We start from the raw sequence: 23,907 nt of genomic DNA on the forward strand, positions 1-23,907 counted from the left end.
CATCTAAAACCTGCAGGACAGGGGCTCTTGTGGGCTGGAGTTGAAGAGCCCTGACTTAGACAGTGGCAAAAGTATAAGCAGTATTTATGCACTGCTCACTCCTCTGGGACATTTGACTTGGTTCATTTTATCATAAAAGGGAGAAAATCCAGAACCTGCGTCATTATCATCATCATCATCATCTAAGTTTTCAGCTGTTTTATGGTTAAAATCACGTCATCATATCACAAGGTTCCTGTCATGGGGGTTGTGCTTTTTAATGAGCATGACATCAAACGTCACAAGGAAAGGTGGTTGTTTTTCCTGTCGTGTGCTTATGTGTATTTTACAGACTGCTCTTATTTCTGAATCAGTGTATTCAAGTGAGGCTAGAAAAAAAAAATGATAAAGGAAACACGTGGTACACAATCAGCCACACTGTTTACTGTCAAGCCCACTTATATATCCAATAATTACAAATTTGCATAGCATTATACAGCACCCTCCAAGGGATCATTCAAACAATGAACCCACTACATTAAGAAAGAAAGAGCTTTATTTGTCACATACATATACATGCAGTGAAATTCATTCTCTGCATTTAACCCATCACACACATGGAGTATGTAGTACACACAGCACAGCATGGAGCAGCCAAAGGGCGCCCGGGGAGCAACCTGGGGGGGTGGGCTTGCTCAGGGAGCCACAGTGATGCCAGCCTGAGGATTTGAACCAGGGTCCTCTCAGTGATGAACCCTCTTCTTCTCCCCTAGGCCACCACTCCATGAGATATTTAAATATACTGAGAAATGTAAAGTAGCACCCATATTAACCTTTATATACTGGCACATAATGCCAAACAAACATTTCTAGCCATGTGTTAGAAGTAATTACAGTATAAATACTTAAGCCCAGCAACAACACTGATTAAATGTTGCATTGTGACATCAGGTGAGCATCCCTCCTTGCACCCCCGTCACCCAGCTCGTTTCCAAATTCTTTCTTGAGGACACATTCAAAGGAAGCTGGGAGCTTTCTTCTGTAGCTCTGCATACAAAAGCCTGCAGGAAAATGATCCATTAACACACTGACGCCTGGAGCACCACCCTCCCCTCCCCTCATCCACACCTCTACAGATGAGCCCCTAAACACTGAAGATCTGGAAAATTCCTCACAGTGTCACCAGTTTTTTGTTTGTTTTAGGGTTTTGTCATTGAAATTGCTTGCTAAATATTTGCAAGCAAATATGATTAAACAATGTTCCAGATTTTCTCAGTTTCACAGTGAGATAAATATGCCATTGTGCTGCAGGGAACAAAGCTGAAGCTCAGCAGTTTCTAAGAGTTCGACATGAAGAGGGTGGTCAGCTCGCGAGTATTATACACGAGGATAATGTCTTGCTTGTCAGAGAGAGCCCCATCACTGAATAGGTTTCTATATATCAAAATGCCACACAACATAGAAAGCACTGATCGAGCTGCAGAGGCGGACTGCAGCAGCAGATGAGAGGCTTAACTTGTTTTTAAATGCTGAATAACTTCATCTGCCCTGTGAGCAGCAGCACTGCTTTACTACTCTACCTATGGTTACAGTGAGGGGCTAACTGATTAAATGATTTGCTTTAGATTTGCCCTTAAATGCGCAGCCTATCCTGCATTCATGTACAATCAGGCAGAATTACTGTCTGGGACTTTAGTTCCACATGTAATCTGGAAAAGATCTGAACACAGCTGCCAGGTGTTTTTCTTATTTTAAAGCCGAAGATTAGAACACGACTAACAGCACTTTAAATAAATATATTTAAACTGCTACACTGGCTTTAGTTTAATGAATGCTGTGCTGCAGTGACAGCATGTGGTCACAGCTGGAGGGCTGTGTGTAAACCTGCAGGAGTTGTTACATTGTCTTGTCTCGAAACCAGATGGAGAGATGCAGTGGAAACCATCATGCTCCCTACAAGCTGCAGACACTTCAGAAAAAAAACACACCTCTCAGAAGCTCGCTTCAATCAGTTGTGTGTTTATTTTTTTTCATGGCACTTTATGATAAAAAGCTCCCTTTATCATTCAGTGTCACATAAACCAAGGCTACAAAAGAATATAAAAATACAAATTGGACGTTTGTGGTGTCATTGTTACTATCACATTAGACGAGGGTTGTTTGGTGTGACTGGCATCAGCATCTCTTATGGAAAATAATGCATGGTAAAACTGGTTAAAAGACAAAAGCATTCAGCAACATCTATCACTCTGAGCGTAATGCTGCAATATGCAACATATTCATTGTGTTCAAAACCAGCTGCCCTCTAGAGGAGATCCAGCTTACAGCAAGTCACATCGCACAATTATATAAAAAAAAATAAGTTACAAATGATGAACCAGTGGTAAACACGAGACAGTGATGGCTGTGGTCAGTTTAAACAAACAAACAACAAACAACGTATTGCACCTTTGACACCTCAATGAGAAGTTGCTCTTGAATTGTGAGGAAGAGAAGAAATTTAACTAAAAAAAAAAAAAAAACTAATTCACACCAATAGCATTCAATGAATGAATCACAAAAAAGACTGAACTAAATATAATGAAGACAAATGGAATGCATAAAATACAACAAAACTGTACACAGTTAGAAAAACAAGAAAGCATAGTATCATAGTTCATATCACTGAAAAGCACTGACGCCCTTTTGGCAGGATTAAAATAATCTGGGTAATGCTGTTTCAGGAAGCTTCATGTAGTGTTATCTGAGAAATATCTGTACATGTCTGTGAGCCTGACAGCTGCTGAGGACAAGGCACGAACATGATGAGGCTGTCCAGTGTCCACAAACAGCAGCAGAGTGAAGTGAAAAGTCAGGACATTAGAAAGACAGGCAATTTAAGGTTCAAAAATTCCAAGTAGCATATCCAAGTTTGCAATTCTTCCAGAACAGCCTCACAATTTTCTACAAAGCCGAGAAGACACTTTCAATTCAGTCTATAGCTGGAGCAATGAACAGATTCACTGATGCGCACTTTAAATGTTTCCTGGCTCCAGCCTGCTTTTCTTTGCCATATATGACTGAAAATTATCCGTATTTTTATTTAAGCAGGTTAGGGGGGAAAAAAAGAAACCATATGAATACATCAGATTGGGTTCTCTTATAAACAATTTTTTTTTTAGCTAATTTCAGAAATGTCAGTTCATCAACCTAAAGCCCAAATAGATGAATTACAGCCCAAATTCAGTCAAAATATAGTCAAAAACATCCCAGAAACCTAAAGTATCACCATGATACCAGAGGGGGCAACCCTCAAGATCAGCACAGGGAATTAGGACCTGTTTCTAATTTAACAGGAAGTGGAAGATTGCAGCTTTAGAAAAGTGGAACAATTAGAAACAACTGGCTGCAGATACTGGTGTGTCAGCCGAGTGACCGTGGGTTTGTTCTGCTAAAAAGCAAACAGATAGTTCATGCATTCAGTTACTGAGTTGTACACAGTATGGTCCAGTGATGAAGAAGGGGAGTATTGCAGCCCCCGCAGATGCTGAATAAGCATCCACTTTAAAGCATAAGCACAGAATAATGAAGGGAAGGCTGCTAGCTTCAGCCTTAAAACCTGAGCCTGTTTCTATGAACAGTTAGAAAGAAAACTGACCAATGGTGGGTTTCTAAGCTGGCAATAAAAACTACATATCAAAAATGAATTAAAAAAACCTCATAAATAAAAGCTATGGCATGTTTCAATGGCATCATATTCAAGTATAATCTTGTTAAAGTCCCTGATACTTAGTGGTTCATGTAAACATTTGAGTCATTAACACAGACACAGAACCAACAGTTCAGAAGGCAGCAGCAATTCATATATACAACACAAACCAGCGTCGCGTCTCCTTCACCACACTGGTCCAGTCACATCAGTTTGTCTTTAATTCTTTGAGCGGTGCTGGAGAAATTCAACTTTAGTATGGTAAAGCCTACAGCTTTAACAAAGCCACCGGTTCACCTGTTTGTGTGAGGGCTCAGCCACAAGGCTCGACTTTGGAGGTGAGAGAGAAAAAGATGCCGGGAGGCAAAAAAAAAAAGAAGAAAAAAAAAGCAGGTGTGTTTGAGCTGCGAACTTCACCTGCTGTGCACAGAACAATGACTTCTTCGTCCCCTCTGAGGTCTTGCGTTGCAAGGAATTCTCAGAGAAGCCCTTCAGCTCATTAGATCAATGTTCAATGACATGCAGGAGACACAAGCAAAATTCCCACTGACATACACAGTCTCTTTATGCCCTGCCAAGTCAGCAACAAGCCTCCATTTCTTCTTTTCTCACTCTCTGAAATGGTGGCACCAAAAAAAAAAAAAAAAAAAAAACCTATATCAGCCAAATTTTCTCTATAAAATGTGTTCAATTTTTGGGATTAGTAATTTAAAAAAAAACAAAAAAAAAAAAAACATGTCAAGCAGCAAGATATGCTTATCACAAATACTTTGTCTTCTGTACACTTCTAAAATTGGCTCAGCTATCACACAACTGAGAACAGGCACTGAATGAGGTGGGTGTTGGATCACACGGCTGCTTTCATCTCATTCACAGTGATGACAGTCTCAAAATAACACGGATTTATAAAGTCAGCTCAGAGTATAGAAATACGATTTTTTGCAACGCCTCAGTATTTCATGAGGCAGAGGAGCATTTGTCATGTCAGTGTGATGACTTCCACTGGATCTGTCTTACATTTGGTCCTCTGTTTGCGTCTGAGGCGTCTCTGCGAGAGAGACGGGGGAGCTGGGCAAGCTGAAGGTGTTGCAGTGGCGACGGAGAGAGAGAGGAGGTCTGTAAGTGGGTGTTTTGGGATTTGGAGGTCCCTATCAGCAGACTCCCGTGGAGGTTTGTGTTCCCTCTCCGTCTCCTGGCGTCACCTGTCAAAGCAGCCGGCTGTGAACGTGTGATGAGCCCCCAGGTAGCTCCCGCTGTAAGCCATGCTCAGACAGTGTCGTGGCTCTCCAGCAAGGGCCATCTGCACAGAAATGGGGCCCTGTAGCGGCAACCCACGAGCCCCTGGTTGAAGACCTGAGGTTAGGCTCGGGTAGGAGGGGAATGCACCTGCAGGAGTGATGGAGGCAGCCCCAGTTAGAAGACCCATCCTGTGACTCTGAAGGAAGTCCTGAGACATGTTTACCACAGACCCCAAAGCCTGGGAGTCAGCTAGTGCTTGTAGCTGGGACAGGGATGGGGAATGCTGGGAAATGTGTGGAAAGCTATCTGGCTGAAAGAGCAGCTGTGGTGTGGAGGAGGAGGTGGAGGAGGCTGGTCTCTGGATGGCTGACACTGGAGAGAGGTGAGAGGTCTGGGGCTGGGACTGCAGAGAGGCGGGCCGGTGAGGAGGGGTGGATTTGGCTTTGTTGGCCTCCTTCACATCGTTGTCATGAGCTCTAAAAGGGAAAGACACATATTTCAGTCATTATCACACACAAAAAATGAAATAAGATCTCAAGAAATGTGTAGGTTTATGTGTCCCTTACAGCAACATGAGTTCAATGCACTGGGTGAGGTGCTCCCAGGTGTAGCCTGTTAGTAAATGCAATGCAGTTGTCCAACTTGGAGTGATCTGAAGGCAAATACGAGATGCGGCAATGCATGCAGCAGCAACCTGGGATGGCCTGAAACTCAGGAAGGCGTGGTCTGTAAGGAGAAAAAAGGTCATCATTTTATGTTCAACACCTGTGGGACACAAACTAAAGTCCACTTCACTACTCTCCTTTAAACTCACCCTGCAGTGAAACCTCCAGGAAGTAGTGAGTATATTTCTCCATGAAAGCCTTGGTCTTGGAGAGGGAGGACAGAGGCCAGCCATTGTAGAGGTCACCCTCCTGCACTGAGGCATGGAGGTAGTAGTCAATAAAGTGGGCGGGTGTGGGCATACACAGATTCCAGCCAAAGGTCTCAAGCAGCAGAAGCTCCATTTTGATCAAATCCCTTTTGTTGAGAACTATGTTCAGGCTGCACATAAAGCCCAGAGAGTTCAGCTGCTCCAGTTTGGGGACCCGGTCCTCCTTCTCCTCAAATTTACCTGCAAACAAACAAAGATGCAGTGAGGGTAGCTTTAAAACTTTATTTACCCCTTTAGACTTTAGAGCCATGAAGCCATAACAATAGAAACATTACACATATATTTAACTTCTGTAATAGTTAACTTGTGTATTCAATAAGGCATCCTCTGTATCGCACGCAGCTTACAAGTTGTTAAGATAAAATAACATTACACCAACAGATAAGACAAGCAGCTTTTAGATATTGTTTTTCTAAGCTATGGATGAAGTTAAAAAAAAAAAGAAAGAAAAATCATCCAATTAAATCTTTGTGGCGCAGGTCCCATCAGTTGATTAAGTAAATGTAATGTATTGATCAGTTATCAAGAAAAAATCCACGTCTTATTTCACTAGTTAAATTTTGTAGGCTTTAATGGATTTATAACATATGAACCAACTAATTTAAACAGTCATTAGTCATATCTTCTGTAGTGATTTAAAAAAAGTGATAAAAAAAAGTCATAACCACCATTATCTCATGCATTAACAGAAAAGTAAATAAGTGGAGAAAATCGGAACTAAAATGAGTTGCATCTGGACATGGGTGATAATGATCTTTGCACAGGAATGTTTATTAATTGCTTTTCCTCTTTTTTAACAAGATTACCATCATGTGCAACAGGTTTACAGTCAGCTCTAAAGCAGTTTATCACCTACTAAGAATTAGCAATTAAGTTGGCTACTCCTGAACATCTGGCCATACAGCTAAGTGATTACACTAATAAGCCTGGAGAGGCTTACAGTGGACCAGTATTTTTGTCCCTTTGTCTCACTCCAGATCCTTGCAGACATTAGAGCAATGTCATTTTTTGTGAGCCCCCCTCCCCATCCTAAGACTTCCTGCTTTCCATAGCAACAGCCCTGAGGCCTCAGGGGTCCATGTGACCAATGAAGAGGGGTGTTTCTGCCTTTAATCCAAGGGTCCAAAAGGCCTCTTCTCAAACATTAAGAATGAGGGTGAGGAGGGGTCGGGTTACACTGATACAGACTTTTCTTTAAAGCCTCTGCCAAGAGCTGCGCGCAGCTTTTAGTACAAAGTTGCAATGTGCATGACTCACTCCCAAAGTCTGAGCTCACATTTTTTTTAATTGATATTTATTGATACTGTTATTTGTCATAAGACACTTTAATTCTAAATAAAGGGATTTGAAAAGTTTGGAGCACGTGTGTTTCTTTTAATTACTTGTTTTTAAATATAACTCCTCCTCCAATGGACACCCAAAGTGGATGCTAGCAGATAAACACATCACAGCACATGAACACTGAAAATATAGCTGATGACTGCTACATAATACTCCACAACAAATGTTTAAGTAAACATTTCCATACTGCTTAGACTTGGTAAATAAAAAGAGTCCAAGTTAAGATGGTTTACTCTAATGGAAAAGCAATCAGGTCATTTAACAGGAAAAACAAAAACAACAAAAATTCAGTGCTGCACTGTGGACAAACTAAACAAGGGAGAATGTTTCTAAACTAGATTAAATATTTATTTGGCCTTTGTGTCCTGTTGATTTACATCATATGCAGAAATAGTGATAACCCTACAATAAGCTAATCTTGATCGGGCTGATTGTTGTAACTTTAACTTTTGTAGCTTTAAGGACTACCACTGACTCACCACATTTATTACAGTATGTTAGACTTGAGTCTAAATATGATATAAAGAATACAATTTTTATAACATAAAACTGAGAACAAAACTGCATCTGCAGTAGTAGAACAGTACCCTTTAAAATTCATGTAAACATGCAAATAATAAGAAATGCATATTTGTCCTTCCTGGAGACAAAATGTCACTCCCTTATATCACGCTGTTGGGATTAAAATGTTATGCTTCAGCTTGGGGAAAATATGCATTAAGCTGGAAACTTTCCATTGGGGTAAATCTTTTAATCTAAAAGCAAGCCAAGAAAACACTGAAAACAAGGATTTTACTGACCTTTCCAAGCTACAGTTATAAGTGAATAATTGAAGCAACAATTGCCTGACACTTGCACGGTCTTTAAATAGACCTCATTTACATTTTTGAGTCCATGTCTAGAGGAGCAGTGTGCCTTCCTACAAGTGCAAATTTTATCACCTATGCTGCAAACCACCATTAAGCAGGAGAAGGAAGAGAGAGGGAATTGGATTGGCAGGCCAACATGCAGGGATGTGGGTGTGAGGCAGTAATTAGTAGAGAAGCAATAATGGTGTCTATCAGACAGAACAGGAAGCACAATGAAACAGGGCTGTTTTACAGCCACTCGGACTCACTCCATGGCTCAGTCCACACTCGTCCCATTCTCTCACCCTTATATCCTCTGGATCAGTGCCCTGTCTGCTCCTAGACTGCTATGTCCGCACAGACACTGCCATAAAAAGGCATGACTGTCCCCTATCTCCACATAACCCCAGTCTCTTTGATCCTAAAAGACACAAATCAAGCTCCTTATTGTCCTCTGATTACTCCTCTGTTTTACAACTGTGAGTAACCAAAAAAAATCTTCAGATGAACCTGCAGAAGCATAACACGCGTTTGAACCACAAATAGGATATTACAGTGTGTGCTATAAAGCTTTATTCAATGAGTGGACACAGCAGAAAAAAACACAGGACAAAAAAAAAAAATCCAGGCCACTTTCAGCATCTGAAAAATGTCAACTTAATGTCTGAATGAGCAACCTCATATCATTTACATTTCACATTCAACAAGTCTGAACTGCACACAATCATACTTGCAGATAGGCATGATCAAGATTAGCACTGTGCATGTCTCGTGCTTCTGTGAGTGCCTCAGCTCACTAGAGAATAACCCTAAACAGCAATGACATATTAAGACTCTCACCAACTCAGTTTTTTGATTTGCAGTGAGATTAAGGCATTCTTGTATCACACATTGCTGCAATTCCCAATCTATAAAAGTGCTTTAAGAGGCTGTGTGAGCGTGAGAGGTTCGACTGTCTCATCTAAAGCACATACTGAGACACTGCTCTTAGTGGCAATGACAGAGAGCTCATCAATCAAACGTTTGATTATCCTTTAGTAGAGTTGACACACAAGTGCAGCAAGTCTTTTTCATGTGTGGCAAATACTGTGTGCAGTGTAGCTCTCTCCATCACTGTCGTGTCTGGGTCTGAATAAGCTGTGAGGACTCTTGAATGAATGAAAGAAAGCCTGAACCATAACAGGCTGACAAAACAGCAAGACTACAACTAAGGGTGTTAGCAGTTCCTGGTTCTATTTTTTCTGAAGTACAATAAATCAGGCCAGATACAATTTAAAAATGAGGTACTAAAAATGCTTACTAAGCATTATGCAATTATCTATTCATAATTTTCCTAATTAACTAGCTTTAATTAGGTTAAGACACAGAAAAATGTTCCTCAGAATCCAAAATTATGTTCTCAAATTTGTTCAACCAGCAGTCAAAAACATGTTTAATTTACTCTATCAGAGAGCTTAGGTCATTTTCACAAACACAGTGAGATTACCAGGTTTAACGCTGGTGGATCAGACATTAAACAAGCTTCATGTTTCCAGCACAAACTCTGGTGTCTGAACAGCATGCCCCTGAGGCTGTGTTCTCAGCACTAAATCGTAGTTTTTGTTCCACAACAGTGCCAACTAAAATCTAAGACTCCTTTCCAGGACACAATGGATGAACTACAATAAAAGGATGAGTTTTTATTCATTTGAGACATTTTTCTTTAAATTCTAGTTAAATGGTCAATTACCAAAATTGTATAGTATAGTATAGTAAATACCCTTATAACTGCCTAGCTCCAGAGCTAGCATTACAAAGTCATTTCTATCTGTTTTAGAAAATTATAATAGCAAACCAATTGTGCAACATACAGCACTGGTCAATTGAATCCATGCGTGTACACATACCAGTTTGAATACATTAGCATTGAGCTATTCTATAGACTGACTTTGTAATATGCATTTCATCTTCTCACGGCAACTTTATTGGGATCACAGTGTGCCGTATTACTGTTGCTTGAAAAAGATGGTGCATTCCTCTCCTGTGAGTTCAGCTCACCTGGAATGCAGACAGCTAAATGATTGTATCAGTAAGCAGTAAAGAGACAGTCCAGAACTACAACTACTTCCCCATACACAGCAACTACAAGACAGATATCATTTCTCACATTACCCACTGGTGATGGTGATGATGAGAAAATGTAGAGCAAATAGACAAGAGGTTACAGGTTAAGGGTTAGGAAGAGATAAGACCAGGATGCAAGGCTTCCTCCCAGGTGTGCCTTTCAGGGAAGACATGGAATTGGGGGTGAAAATGGACGGTTTAGAGTGATAGGGGCTGTTAGGAAACCTGAGAGTTGTACTCACACAGACAGGCCTCATTTTCTACTGCTCTCGATTTTGCTGACACTGTGCAACTCCAGTAGTTTTCAATCAGCCCTCAAAACAGTGAGATTTCTCCACAAGAACTACCAAGTAAGAAAGTCAATATTCCAGTACTGCCCCCAAAATAAAGTCTTTTCAAAAGCCAATGAAGCAGGGCTTTTTTTTTTTTTTTTTTTTTTTTTTTTTTTTTTTTTTTTTTTTTTTTTTTTAGATTTACTGGTGAAATTCTAAGTATCAATTGAAAAAGTGCATATTATGAAGCTAGAAGCCATAAATGACAAAAAAAAGAACACTTTACACAATAGAGCTTCACATAAATCCATCAACAGCCCTGTGTAAATGTGAATGCACTTCCCAAACAGGATTTGTTACTGCAACCAATTAATCTTGATAATCTCACGCAAATAAAGTTCTCCCTGTTTTCTCTCCTCAACTTGACAGCCATGAAGGAATTTCCTCTGCTCTTAAATACCATTTATTTGTCTGTTCATCTTTCACTGGAGGGAGAAATCAGTCACAGCTCCATCACAGAATCTGTGTTGACACCCCTGGTTCTGCCAGCTCTCACAATGTAGGCCCAGGCCAACCCTTGACCTATGATGCTGAATGGTTGGGTGAGCGGGGAGAAACGTAGAAGACTCAGTCCTGCATGTAGAAAGTGTGTGTGTGTGTGTGTGTGTGTGTGTGTGTGTGTGTGGTGAGTGAGAGTGAGAGTGAGAGTGAGAGTGAGAGTGAGAGGAGAGAGAGAGAGAGAGAGAGAGAGAGAGAGAGAGAGCGAGAGAGAGCGAGAGGAGAGAGAGAGCGAGAGAGGAGAGAGAGCGAGAGAGGAGAGAGAGAGGAGCAGGAGGGAGAAGAGGAGAGAGAGAGAGAGAGGGTGTGCATGTGTGAGAGAGAGAGAGAAAGATCGTGTTGGGGGATTCATTGACTGGCTGTGTGAAATGCCGTGCAGTATGTGTGGTGACACGGGAGTTTGTGGGCAAACAGAGCTTCAGGCGTTAGACAACAAAAAGACAGAGTTAGACTAAATGTTGACTTTTGTACTGCAGTTTTGTGGGTTACAATTTCACAACAGATCTCAAACAAAAGGATGGACTGGTGCATTTGTAACATCTGATTATGGATATGTTTAAGAAGTTTTTCAATCAAACTTGTAGATCTCAACATCGCCTCGTCACCTCAGAATTACCAGTTCGGACAAAGGAGGGAAGTGGGTCCCCTATTAATCAACATTTCAGGACACCCCGCCAAGTGGTTCAGTTCTAACATGTCCCATTTTTGCAGGCTACTACCTCTCCCTCCCTTTCTACCCTGTTTAACATCAGCAGCCAACCTGCCTTTGAAGTACCCCTCCGCTCATTTCCCAACCCCCTCAGGGATGTGGGACTGCTTTTACTGGCTACTGTGTCCCAGGACTGGCTCTCTCTGTCTGACCCCGACAAGGTGAGCGAATGAGGAGGAACCTGAGCCAGCAGCAGCAGAAGGGACACCACCACTGACATGGCTAGTTTAAAGTCTATCTGGCAGTGGTAGTAGTGGTGCCCTTTTAATGGCGAGCTCTTAATGGATCAGACCTGAATGTGGATTTTAATTAGGTGACCACAAGAAAAGACTCAATGGGTTTGTCACAAGGTTGCTACAGCAACCACATCCTCCTTTAGTAACATTAGCTTACGGCAAATCTCTACCATACACACACACACACACACACACACACACACACACACGCCAGCACACACAACAACCTCCACCCCTTGGAGTGTGCTCCCCTCCCCCTCTCTGGGAAGGGTCTGGCTGGCTGGCTGGCTGTCCTGCTTGCATTGACTGGCTTTTGTTTGAGGCCTGACTCGGAGAGCATATGGCAGGTGCCCCTCAGCACACAGTCCGTCCCCACCCCCGGGCTCTGACGCCTATGTAAGTGCACTGTGTAGTCAACATGACTGAGCTAAAGAAGCTCAGTCGTTTCACAGGATGCTCCTTTTCTTTGTAGATCAAGACACTTAATTATATGAAATCCAGCATCAACGAGAGCTTGGAACAGACACAGAGACAGGAGTATTCACCTGCCATGATCAGAAAAGAAAAAAAAAACCTGCCAAGAAGACTGATGTGATCACTATAGGCCTTCAACACAACAGAAACTTAAGACTTTCCAAGGCTGAATCCCTGATAGATATTCCCAGGATTTTGGCTTCAATTAAATTGATGGCTGGATGATTAACTGAATCCTCTAGAGCAAAAATAAGGTCTCAAAATAAGCCCCAATAGTCAATAACACTCAATACCTATGGGTTTATAAAAAACTGACCACAGTCTTACAACTGCAAATGAAGAGGAGCTCATCCTTGAGTAAACACAAGCACACACAAGTTCCCACAAAAACACACATATAATGGAGTAACAGGATTAAGCAGTGACTGCTGAGAAGTACAAAAGAGGTACTGATTAATTAACAGAGTTGGGAAGCTAGCAAAGTTTAAAGAAAAGCAATGTATGTGCATGTCAAAGGCAGGCAGTGAGACCTAGGGAGGTTGTTCAATAACTAGGCCAGATTCCAAGGCACAGATGAAAACCCGAGACAACTTTGATTCAAATGCCCTTTCAAGCCCTCATCAATCATGACAGAGACTCCCTCAAGTCCTGGAGGAGGGAGAACAGAGGAGAGAGAGAAAGCCTTGGTATCTGAAAGCCACAACAAAAAAGATTCAATAAATTTTTTTTGATTCATTATTAGAGATTAGAAGAATAACCTCTGTCCAGATTTGGCTGATAATACTTATATCACTAAATGAACAAACTCTCAAAGCTATTCTTGGATTCTCATGAGATTGCTTTTAAATAAAACCTCTTTCAAGTCTCATATTCAAATTTATCCCACCACAGAGACTTCTGATTGCAAAGATGGCATCTATGCAACTATGCACAACACACACACACACACACACACACACACACACACACACACACACACACACACACACACACAGCCCTCCCAAGTGAACAGGCCCCGTTCCAGACTCCTACTTTGACAGCATCATTAGTCTAATTACCCATGATGCCAAGGGCTACATTAACGTACAGAAAACCTCACAGTCTGTTAATCACCAGACAGGCATACAGACACTAATAACTAACACACAACCTACACCCTGCATCAGCGGTGGGGGGGTGGGGTTGATTAACACACCTGCTGTACATGAAACACAAAGAAACATTTTTAGACTTCAGAGCAGAAAAGCAAATTGGCTGCTAATCAAACTAAACCACTACTTCACTCACTTCTACTAAAACAAAAATGGCTTGAAAATGGATGCAACTACAACCCAAGCATCAACATCTGTGCATGCTGATGCATTTTTAATAAGTTTGGAACAAAAATGGACAAACATCAGTCTAATAGCAGGATCAAATCATAGCTGGATTTGGTCTTTTTAAGTGTTTGCTGACAATAAGTACAGAGTATCTCCATATTTACTCTGCTGATCACAGCAGAAAAGCGCTATTAGAGAATGAACCTCTAATGGTAGTAAATTTGATTTGTATTGGGATGGTGGGTGAGCTGGGTAAGACTTGAATTAATCTTTTCAATAAGGGTAAAGAAAAAAGTATTGCAGCTTTAATTAGAGGAGATTTTGACCTCAGAATGTGCAACACTAGCTCATCTAAGGCTCAAACTGAAGCCACCACCCCCACCCCCCTTCAGATCACATTACAGAGAGGATCAAAGACAGAGATAAAGTTCTGCAGGCATGAGCATAATCCCAACAGTTTCCCCTAAAACAATAGCACCAGCATGCTGTCACATTGGAAACGTGGTTTTATCTTAAACCAGCATTTCAGCAAACTGTAAACTGTCAATAAAGTTCAGTTAGAAGGTGGAGCTGGAAGGAAAAAAAAAATAATCATCATCTCTAGAGTGTAACTCAAAATAGCTTAGTTCCAGGAAGTGTTTCACCTTGTGCCATCTGTGCACAAACCACAGTCAAAGCATTTCTTTTAGCACAGCAGAGTCATGGTGCAACTACTGCATAGTTACAAGATAAAGCACAACACCTTTTAAGATGAAAATATAAACGCTAACCTCGGTAAAGGTTCCTCTGTCAGATTTAGATTTAAGCTTAAGAAAAGAATCCAGAGCATCTATTAAAACTTTCATCTAAAAAAGAAACAGTTTTAAGAAAAAAAAATCAACTTTAATGCTTGTTCACATGTGCATATGCTGTTTTTTTAGTGCTACAAGACACGAGCAGCACAGCATTTTTGCATTATCTGCTCTAAATCACAGTGTCTCAAATACACAGATTCAAACAGCCATGCTTTCATAAATAAACTTAATCAATCAACTTGCAGAGTGGGGCTATCCTATCAGAGATGGTGATGGAGAACAAGGTTTCTCTAATAGCAGCCCATTTATTACCTGTGCGATAACACATTCAACCATCAAGAGGTGTGAAATTACCTCTAATCCATTTTAAACAATGATGGGATTATTTTGAGATGAGGGTTAAGGATTTAATCAAGGAAAAGGTTTTTTTTTTTTTTTTTTTTTTTTTTAGTGCTTGAAATATAAAACAATCAGGCAGCTGTTTTTAGAAAATAAAAAGCTGTCTCTGAACTTACTAGCTAGCAGCAAACAGGAGAGAGCAATGACATAGAGCTGCCTGACAGCCACATCATAGTGGTCCATGAACAAGTCCAGCAGGTAGACGGCCAAGTGACGTGCTGTAGGACATAGCTGGTAGCGATTACTCAGGATGGCCAACAAGTCTGCGAAGTACCGTCGCATGCCAATCTGTGGGGAGTGAGCCCGGTAGGCCGGTAACTTCAGCTCCTGAAGAAAGAAAAGAAAACAGGGATGTTAACGACAGGGTGTGAGAGGAACAGGGTGGGCAGGAAGCAGTGATGAAGAAGCGTGGGGGTTGAAAAGAATATGCATAATAATGGAGAGCCATACATGTCTCCTGCTGACTAGATTTCACTGCTGTCAGGAGAGCAGTGGGTATAAATACTCATATTAAGAAAAGAAATTAATGTTATACCAAAAACTCTTGATTATGATTCAGCCCCATTTCAGTTTCATTTAATTCACCAGTGCAGCAGAGAACTGGAGTAATTTGGGTCATTGCAGGGGTCTGTGAACAAAGGGGTGAGGGTTTGTGTGTGCTGAGTTGTGTATGTGGTATGGGGAGGGGAGGGCCTCCAGTGGAGGTTGAGTGGTAGATAGGATTAGGTTTCACCCTAGCACATCTTCTATTCATGTTCAATTAGCTGCATGTGTTTCAAAGTGGAATGAAGACACTTGGGGGCATTTGCATTGAATCAGCATTAGATATCTTCCCAATCAGCTACAGAAAACTGGAGAGAGACCAAGTTTCTAGTTTCAAAATCTGCCTCAGAGTAAGAAACAGGAGACATTTACAACTGCACGCACATGGAACAGCTATTTAGCCTACGTTTAAGCCACTAATACTTTAAAATATTTTTGTTTTTATGTTTTTGCTATCTGTATGGCTGAGTAAAAACAAGGGCTTTGGGATTTGATAAGAGATTGAGGATTGGCAGATTAATCTCCTTAGGGCCAGCAAGGAGTCCTAAAAATAAAGGGAAAATATCCACATTATGTCAGGACTGCTGTTCAAGAATATTCCATAGCTGATGTTGGATCAAACTCTCCAACTCTGACTAGTAATCACTTGTTAAAGTATCCATAAAATGCTGCCTTCCACTCTTGTTTACTGTTCTTTCATTATAATAAATTCTAAATTGGCAGATTAACCAATACTAGTGGCAGCCCTGTTTCACCAGTGAACTAGTAGAAATGTGTGTTATAGCCAACACTCTGCAAGACATAATTTGCTGTGAATTCAAAACTACAAATGCTTTCAGGGTTACACAAACTGTCAAGTGTTTATTTTGAGCGCGACACAAAAAAAAGACAACAAAAATGCTCAGACTTGGCACTTCAATGGAATTCAAAAATAAACAGTACCCCCTACCAAATCAACATATAGCAGCACCCACCCCCGGTGCCACGACCTATCATATCACCCAGGCCTCCCCAAACTCTGCTCCATCTGTCTGTCTCGGGGTACAAGGGCAGCAGGAGAATGGGGGTGGATGTGAAAAGAGGGAGGGCTGCTGGAGTCTGGAGGGCTCTGGGGGGGTCTGTGAGGAGTGCAGAGGAGCCTTTGTGGGGGATCTGCACCATAATTAAGGATTCCACAGCTGCCTACTGATTTGCATGTCTGATAATTTGCCACATGCTATACACCACCACTATCTCCCACATCAGGGCATTATCGCTGCAGCACACGTCATTAAGGCTGGATGAGACTGTGGGGGTACAGGCACCACGCAGGAAACGTGAAGACCGTGTGAGGACCTTTTTACGCACTGCTCTGACACTGATTCAAATTTCCTGTTTCTGAAGACACAAAACAACCAAGCAACTAGCAATTATTTTATTATTAAAAAAAATAAATAAAAAAATCACTCCGAATTTTAAATGAGTTGTTCGGCCCACAGAAATATCAGCTTTCAAGTTATAAAAAGCAGTACTTTTTTTTTTTTTTTTTTTTTACACATCTGGTGTGTGTAATGTTCAATATCTTAAACAGTCATTTCAATATTAAGTCAACTCATTCTTGGAACAAACTGAAATATTGAGGTCTGCTCAAATTCTAATTAAAGTGTCACTGTCATTTATTAAATGTAATTATGGGATAAGAGTGTACCTATTCTTCAATTTGCATTAACTGGTTTAATCTGCCTTATTCTAGTTTAATTTGATCTTCTTGTTTTTTCCCCATTTAAAATCTAATTAAATTTTTATGCTCTATTGTGTTTCTTTTATATCTTGTATTAAGCATTTATATGTCCTAGGTAAAGCAGGAACTTTACCTAGGACATACTTCAGGAAGTATGAAAAGCTATGAAAATTTCAAAAGCTATCTTTCTGAAAACCACCAGAACTCTTTGGGTATCTTTACATATCATGAGTAACCTGATCAAAATGATTTAGAAACTGGGAAAAACCCGATTTGAAATGGTTTCACTGACTACAGTAAAACACAGGCAGGTCTGCACTGCATCAATCAGATATTTCTCTGTTGTAACTGTGGTGAAAGAGTTGCTTGAGATTTGACTAGAATTACTTGAGATGGACAGCCTCTCTCTCTCTCTCCCTCTCTCTCTCCCTCTCTCTCTCTCTCCCCCTCTCTCTCTCTCCCTCTCTCTCTAACAGATGAGAAAAGAGTGGGCGTGTTGTTTTGTTTCCAGCTCTGCATAGAGACTTACAGTCTAATTGACATCTCACTCTGAGTCAGACACTGTCCAGCACTCGTAAACCAATTCAACCGCTGTGTAAGCAAGTAACTCATTACACATGGCTCACAACTATCTGATACTCTGCAGTCCTCATTCTACACACATTCTTGCAATTTGTGGTACATTTAAAAACACCTGATGTCCTAAACCTGAGCTCCTTCGGTATGAAGATGACATGAGAGTCCCAGCTTGAAAACGCCAGTAAAGTGACAGATGTCTCCATTAAAGTGGCACATGGGAAAGAAATATGATCACGCTCTGAGGTTAATTAAGATGTTCTCAATTAATGAACCTTAAATCCTCCATGTAATCTAATTTAGACTGTGTTTAAACAGACAACAAGACTGGGTAATTATATTTTCCTCTCACTTTACATCTTAAAACAATATGTTTAGATGCTGCTGTGGATATCAATACAGCTCAGGGTTCAATTGTAATGAGTTGATCTATAAAATAGTGAAAATGCATGCCACAGCTGCTTAAAAATATAAATTATTTTAAATATTATCATACCATTATGAGTAATCATTTGGTCTTTAGAATGACAACAAAGTGCAACAAATGAACTAAAACTAAACAGTTATAATCTTTGTGACTAACAAATTTTGGCAGAGTTGCAGTTGAGAATTAAACACCAGTGTTTGCTGAGTCATTGTTATTCACCGTCTAATTCACAGATTAGATTAGGCAGAAGTAAAGGGTCAATATTTGCTGGCATTTTTCTACACTTCCGCTGGGCTGGTGATAAAGATGCGTGCATTTCAGAAGTCTAGCAAGTTTCTTTTTGATCCACAGACGGCAAGACTGGCCTCACCGTTTGAGAATGTCAGCTGGAACAGCTCAGTGCTGGGTGGCGGATTGCTGTCTTTAAAGGTGAATTTAAGTTTTCTTAAACTAAAGCAGTCAGGAGAAGGTCGGCAAAATAAAACTTCCACGTAAAACAGAGCTTACTTGAGGCAAACTTACCTTGATGCGGAGGGACTGATGGATATCGGCAGCTAGCTGATCTTTCCACCATTCCAGCTCCCTCTCCATCTTTCCAAGTTTTACCTGCTGAAAACAAAAGCAAAGTTCAGATACTTAAAAGGAAGAAGCAAGGCCAAAGTAACAGATACGAGTACAACCACAAAACTGAAAGTGTTACCATGTGACGCCGGGTGAATGTAAGGTGAATTTAAGTTTTCCTATATATTTTTTCTTTAAAAACTTTGTCAAAGCCGACGCATTTCTCGAAAGAGTACATATATATATGTGTATTTTTTGCTGTTAGTATGAACAAAATGTCTAACTTACTAATCCTAAAATTTACTTTAAACACCTTATCTCACTGCATAGGTCTATTTCCCCGCATAGGCCTTTTTCTCTGCTCGGGAGCATCATGGCTCAGTTAAATGCCCCCTTCGACCACGCTGTTTGTCAGTTTCATCAAAGCAGCCTTCCGTAAAATCTCACTTTGAACGTAGTTGTTCATCGCGACTACAAATAGCCAACCAGTTCCACATTTCGGTTATCACCGAAGGCGATTCTACACCACGAGTCTGCGGCCAAACACACACGGGCTACACAAGTTAACTGCCCACCGAGCTCAAAAATACTGAGCCCGTTTAGAAACAAAAACAGGGCTACCACAAAGCTAGGCAACTCATTACAAAATTAGCTCATTTTCCCTACAGTCAGCAACAAGTAAAACTTTTTAATATATATATCCCGGTAGTTATCGCCTCTTCCACTCACCGCTCCGACGGGAATGCCCCCCAAGACCCCTTTGTCTCAGTCCGACATCCTGAACGAGAGAACTCCTCTTCGGCTCAACTTTGAGCAAGACGTCTTTTTTGTCGGCGAAAAGACAAAGTTAATCACACGAAATACAACAGCTGCCACCGTTAAATCCTACCGACGGGCCTTAGGGTGCCCCGTTTCCCCCAAACTGTTCACACTTTTCCGAGAGAAGCTGCTGAGCAGATCTCTCTCCGGTGGCTTCGCTGTTAACAAAGTAGCCTCTCCGGCTCAGCCAGCTGCTACTGTTGGTCTACAGGGCTCGTGCGCTAGACGTAAGGGTCCTCTCCCAGCCTGGGAGTTGTAGTCCTTTAGAGGTCAACGTGAGAACTACAAACGGCCACAGTTCAGCAAGGCAAACATTTTCATTTTAAAAATAAAAAATGTTAATGAATCCATATCATATTACATTATATTGTGTTAATATTCAAATAATTTGTAATTTAAATAAATGGAGACAAATACGTAATGGTCTGTAGACTGTTAACTGTAATTTCCCCATTGTGGGACTAATAAACGTATTCGTATTCGTATTCGTAGACATTTACCTACATTTTTAGAGAGAAACCCAAGATAAGCAATTCCCTTTGAATAATAACTCCAGTAATACTGGAAGTGCTGCTAGTATTGTAGTCCTATTTGGATATGCTAGTCGGTGAGAGATATGCCTGACTGTGTTGGAGTGTGACTGTAATTTTTGTCACACTTACAGTTCAGATCATTAAGCAAGTTTTAATATTATACGAAGATATCCAGAGTAAATGCAAAATGCGTTTTTTGTTTGTTTGTTTGGTTTTTTTTAATGATGATTTCATTTATTTAGAGAAAAAAATTATCAAACCTACCTGGCCCTGCGTGAAAAAAGTAATTCTCCCCTAAGAGTTCTTGACAACTTGCAGCAAGAACTGCAATCAAGCATAACTGGCACTGAGTCTTTCACATCAGAATTTTTGCAGAACTGTTTTGATTCAGCCTTGGAGTATTTTTGAACATGAATGGCCTGTTTAGGGTTATGCCAGAGCATCTAATTTAAGTCCACACTTTGACTAGGCCACTCCAGAACCTTTATTTTATTTTATTTTATTTCATTTCATTTTGTTTTTTTTTTGTTTTTTGTTTTTTAGACTTGCTGGTGTGTTTCTGATCATTGCCCTGCTGAGTAACCCACGCTTAAGCATCAGGATGCAAACTATGTTCTCCATCAAGATTTTCTGATAGAGAGCAGAATTTATGGTTCAATCAATTACAGCAAGTCATCCAGGTCCCCAAGCAGCCCCAGATCATCACACTATCATCTCCATGTTTGACTGTTGGTATGATTTACAGCATGTGACAAGATACAAACCTTCCAAAAAGTTCATCTTTTGTCTCAGCAGTCCACAGAATATTTTCCCAAAAGTCTTGGAGATCATTAAGATTCTGGGCCAGTGTGAGACGGGTCTTTGTGTTCTTTTTGGTCAGCGGTGGTTTTCTCCTTAGAATTCTCCCATGGATGCCATTTTTGCCCAGTCTCCTTCTTATTGTTGAATCATGAACTCTGACCTTAACTGAGGCGAGTGAGGCCTGCAGTTCTTTAGATGTTGTTCTGAAGTCTTTTGTGACCTCTTGTATGAGTCGTTGATGCGCTCCTGGAGTAATTTTGGTAGGCCAGCTACTCCTGGCAAGGTTCTCCACTGTTCCAAGTGTCTCCATTTGTGGATGTGCGCACCGCGGTTCATCAGAGTCCCAAAGCCTTAGAAATTTCTTTGTAACCCCTTCCAGACTGATAGATGTCAGTAACTTTGCCATCTGTTCTTGAGTTTCTTTAGATCGAGGCATGATGTGTTGCTTTTTGGAACTGGCAGTAATCAGGCCTGGGTTGGTTAGTGAAAATGAACTTAGCTTGGAGTTATCTTTGTCTAATATTAAAATTTGTTTGATGATCTGAAACATGTAATCTAAGTGTAAAAATATGCAACAAAAAAAAAAAAAAAGTGAACCAATTAAAACACAAAAATACACAAAGGCTTCAATCAGCCTTTCTAACCTTTCTTATCTGTCCCAACATTCATGCTAATCATTGTCCTAAACAGCAGGATAAAATGCAGATGAGATCTTGTGTACACTCCTTAAACTCACAGGTTAAATGCTTTGGATTAAACGCAATGCATCCCTGAGCAAATAATGAAACCCTGTGAATCACGAGATCAGTGGAACAGAGACTTGGTTTTCAGGATGGTGTTTGAATTCATTTAGGAGAAGGACTAGGGTAGGTTCAAGGAATTTATTGGTTATATTTGTTTGATACTGACAACAACAGTTGAAAGGAAGTCAACATTATGCTAACACTCATTAAGTGCAAACAAAATACATCTGCATGAAACGGTTTTGTCAAATTTCCAGGATGGGGTTCAAACATCACTCTTTCCTGACACGCGGGGGGGTTAAACTCATCATCTCTGCATTGGAACACGAGGCGCTATTGTGGTGCATTGGGTTACCTGCTGAGCTACTGACAGAGATGAGAATAAAGCATCACATTTTCACATTTTTGTTGACGACAAGTGTGTTTGCTTCAAGAATAAACCTTTTTTTTTTTTTAAAGCAGTGATTCTGGTATTTTGAGCTAGAGCTTACAGAGTTGAGTGTGAGAATATATAGCATGACTCCACACTCCAAACATGAAAGAACATTTTGCAGGTTTAAAGGGTTTAAGGGGAGCTGATCCTGTGGACCAATAAAATGCTGCCTTTTTAGCCTGTTTGCTTAAAAAAATGTCAGTGTGAGTGTTTGGGGCAGAGCCTGTGCCTGCATACTGTTTACTACAGACAATGTGGCTACAAATATCTATTAATCCTTTACATTAATGTAGGGTAAACTGTTTAAATTAGCTTCACACTGATTAACTGTTCTACTTTTGCTGGTGATGCATTTGTACTTGAAATATCATGGGATATGGTTACTTTAGTGTGTGATGAATTGCTTCCATGTGTGATATGAATAGTCACAGATAACTCTGAAACATTTGAGCATAAAACCCCAGTTAAATGTTCCCCTATGAGGTGGTGATAAACAGACTAAAAATAAAAAACTGAACAGCACAGGAAGTGCAGTATGTGCTTGTTGTTTGCCCCATCCTGTCTCTCCTTAATGCAGTCTGTCATTGTCCTGATTTCTACTAAACAGACTGATGTTATGGTAAATATGTGAGACTCCAGTGAGCCCTGTCACAGTCACCTGACTGTACACAGAATCTGCAGGTAAGACAAGAAACCTTAGGATGGAGCATGATCAGATTGTGTAAGAAATTTGTAAATGGCAGTATTACTAATAATACAAAACTGCTGGTATACATTTACATAATTTCTTGTCGGGTCATTGGTGTGACATGCATATTTTTGTATCCAAGTGCATGATTTCTGTCAAAAATAGATTTGTTCAGTTCATGACTTGTTGAAGTTTTTGGAATTTCAAAAACATTTTAAAGTTACATTTTCAGTGTATTCAATAATACATAAACTTTTAAATTTGGCATAAAACCCTGACATGTCTAAATAAATGAACAGAGTAAGGAGACTATTTACAATGGTGTTTAGTTGATAACAAATTCAAAATAAAATGCATGATTTTTTTAAATTGTCAAAATAATAAAAATGTATAAATAGCAATAGTTTTAAATCTTTTCAAATAATTAAAGCAATTTTGTCCAGCAATTTGGATGTTCTCCAGTATCAGGTTGGTGCAGCTATAAACATGAGACGTTTATTATGAAGTGAAAAGGATATAATCCATGAGGTCTTTATGGCTGGCGGAAAAGGTTTGTAGCTCTCTCCTAAATATTGTTAAAACAGTTAAATTAAACCCAGCTCCAGACAGTAGGCTACAACCACTGTAAAAATAGGAAAATCTTAACGTATCATAAAAATCTTTATTTCATTTTAAAATTATATGCATGTTTTTGCTACCAAACATAAAAGTTAATACAGGAGTCCAAAGAAAATGTAATTTAAACTGAAAGCAGGTGCAAAAATCAGGTGGTGTAACTACAAGAAATGTAATTTATTTAAATTAATAAAACTCTAATATTATGTATTAGGTTTCTAACATGTTGATCAGTGTCATTTGAAAAATGTTAGTTTATAGAATAAATTCAGCAAGTCATGAACTGAATTATTTTAAATGGAAATGTGCTGTGTTAATAAAAAACACAAATAAAATAATTATTCTTGATTTTAGTTCAAACTGTTATTGTATTGTGATTAATAAGAATAAAAAGAAGATGGCACCGTGCAACCTCCTATAAAGGAGTTTAAAAAAATAAAGGGAATTCAATTATTTCAGCTTCTTTTGGGATCATTGTTTAAAATATTTAATCAGAATAGGGCACGATATTGCAGGTAAAACATTTTTTGTTCTATATGAAAGCTTTGTTGTGGT

The 23,907-nt window shown here is 40.0% G+C and overlaps 1 protein-coding gene across 2 annotated transcripts; it reads right to left on the reverse strand.

Moving 5' to 3' along the window:
- Positions 1-1,987: 1,987 nt before the first annotated feature.
- Positions 1,988-19,733, reverse strand: ccnjl (cyclin J-like). 2 transcript variants are annotated; one of them, XM_030738648.1, is made up of 6 exons: positions 19,450-19,733; positions 18,682-18,765; positions 15,010-15,220; positions 5,721-6,020; positions 5,473-5,632; positions 1,988-5,382 (listed from the first exon to the last, which is right to left on the reverse strand). In XM_030738648.1, the coding sequence occupies exons 2-6, from the start codon at positions 18,748-18,750 to the stop codon at positions 4,866-4,868; spliced, it is 1,257 nt and encodes a 418-aa protein (XP_030594508.1). In that variant the 5' UTR covers positions 18,751-18,765; positions 19,450-19,733; the 3' UTR covers positions 1,988-4,865. The 2 variants fall into 2 exon arrangements, with proteins under 2 accessions (XP_030594508.1, XP_030594507.1); XM_030738647.1 differs by having other exon boundaries at positions 18,682-18,768.
- Positions 19,734-23,907: the final 4,174 nt, after the last annotated feature.

This window comes from Archocentrus centrarchus, chromosome 10, assembly GCF_007364275.1.
Source record: "Archocentrus centrarchus isolate MPI-CPG fArcCen1 chromosome 10, fArcCen1, whole genome shotgun sequence".
NCBI classification, from domain to species: Eukaryota; Metazoa; Chordata; class Actinopteri; order Cichliformes; family Cichlidae; genus Archocentrus; species Archocentrus centrarchus.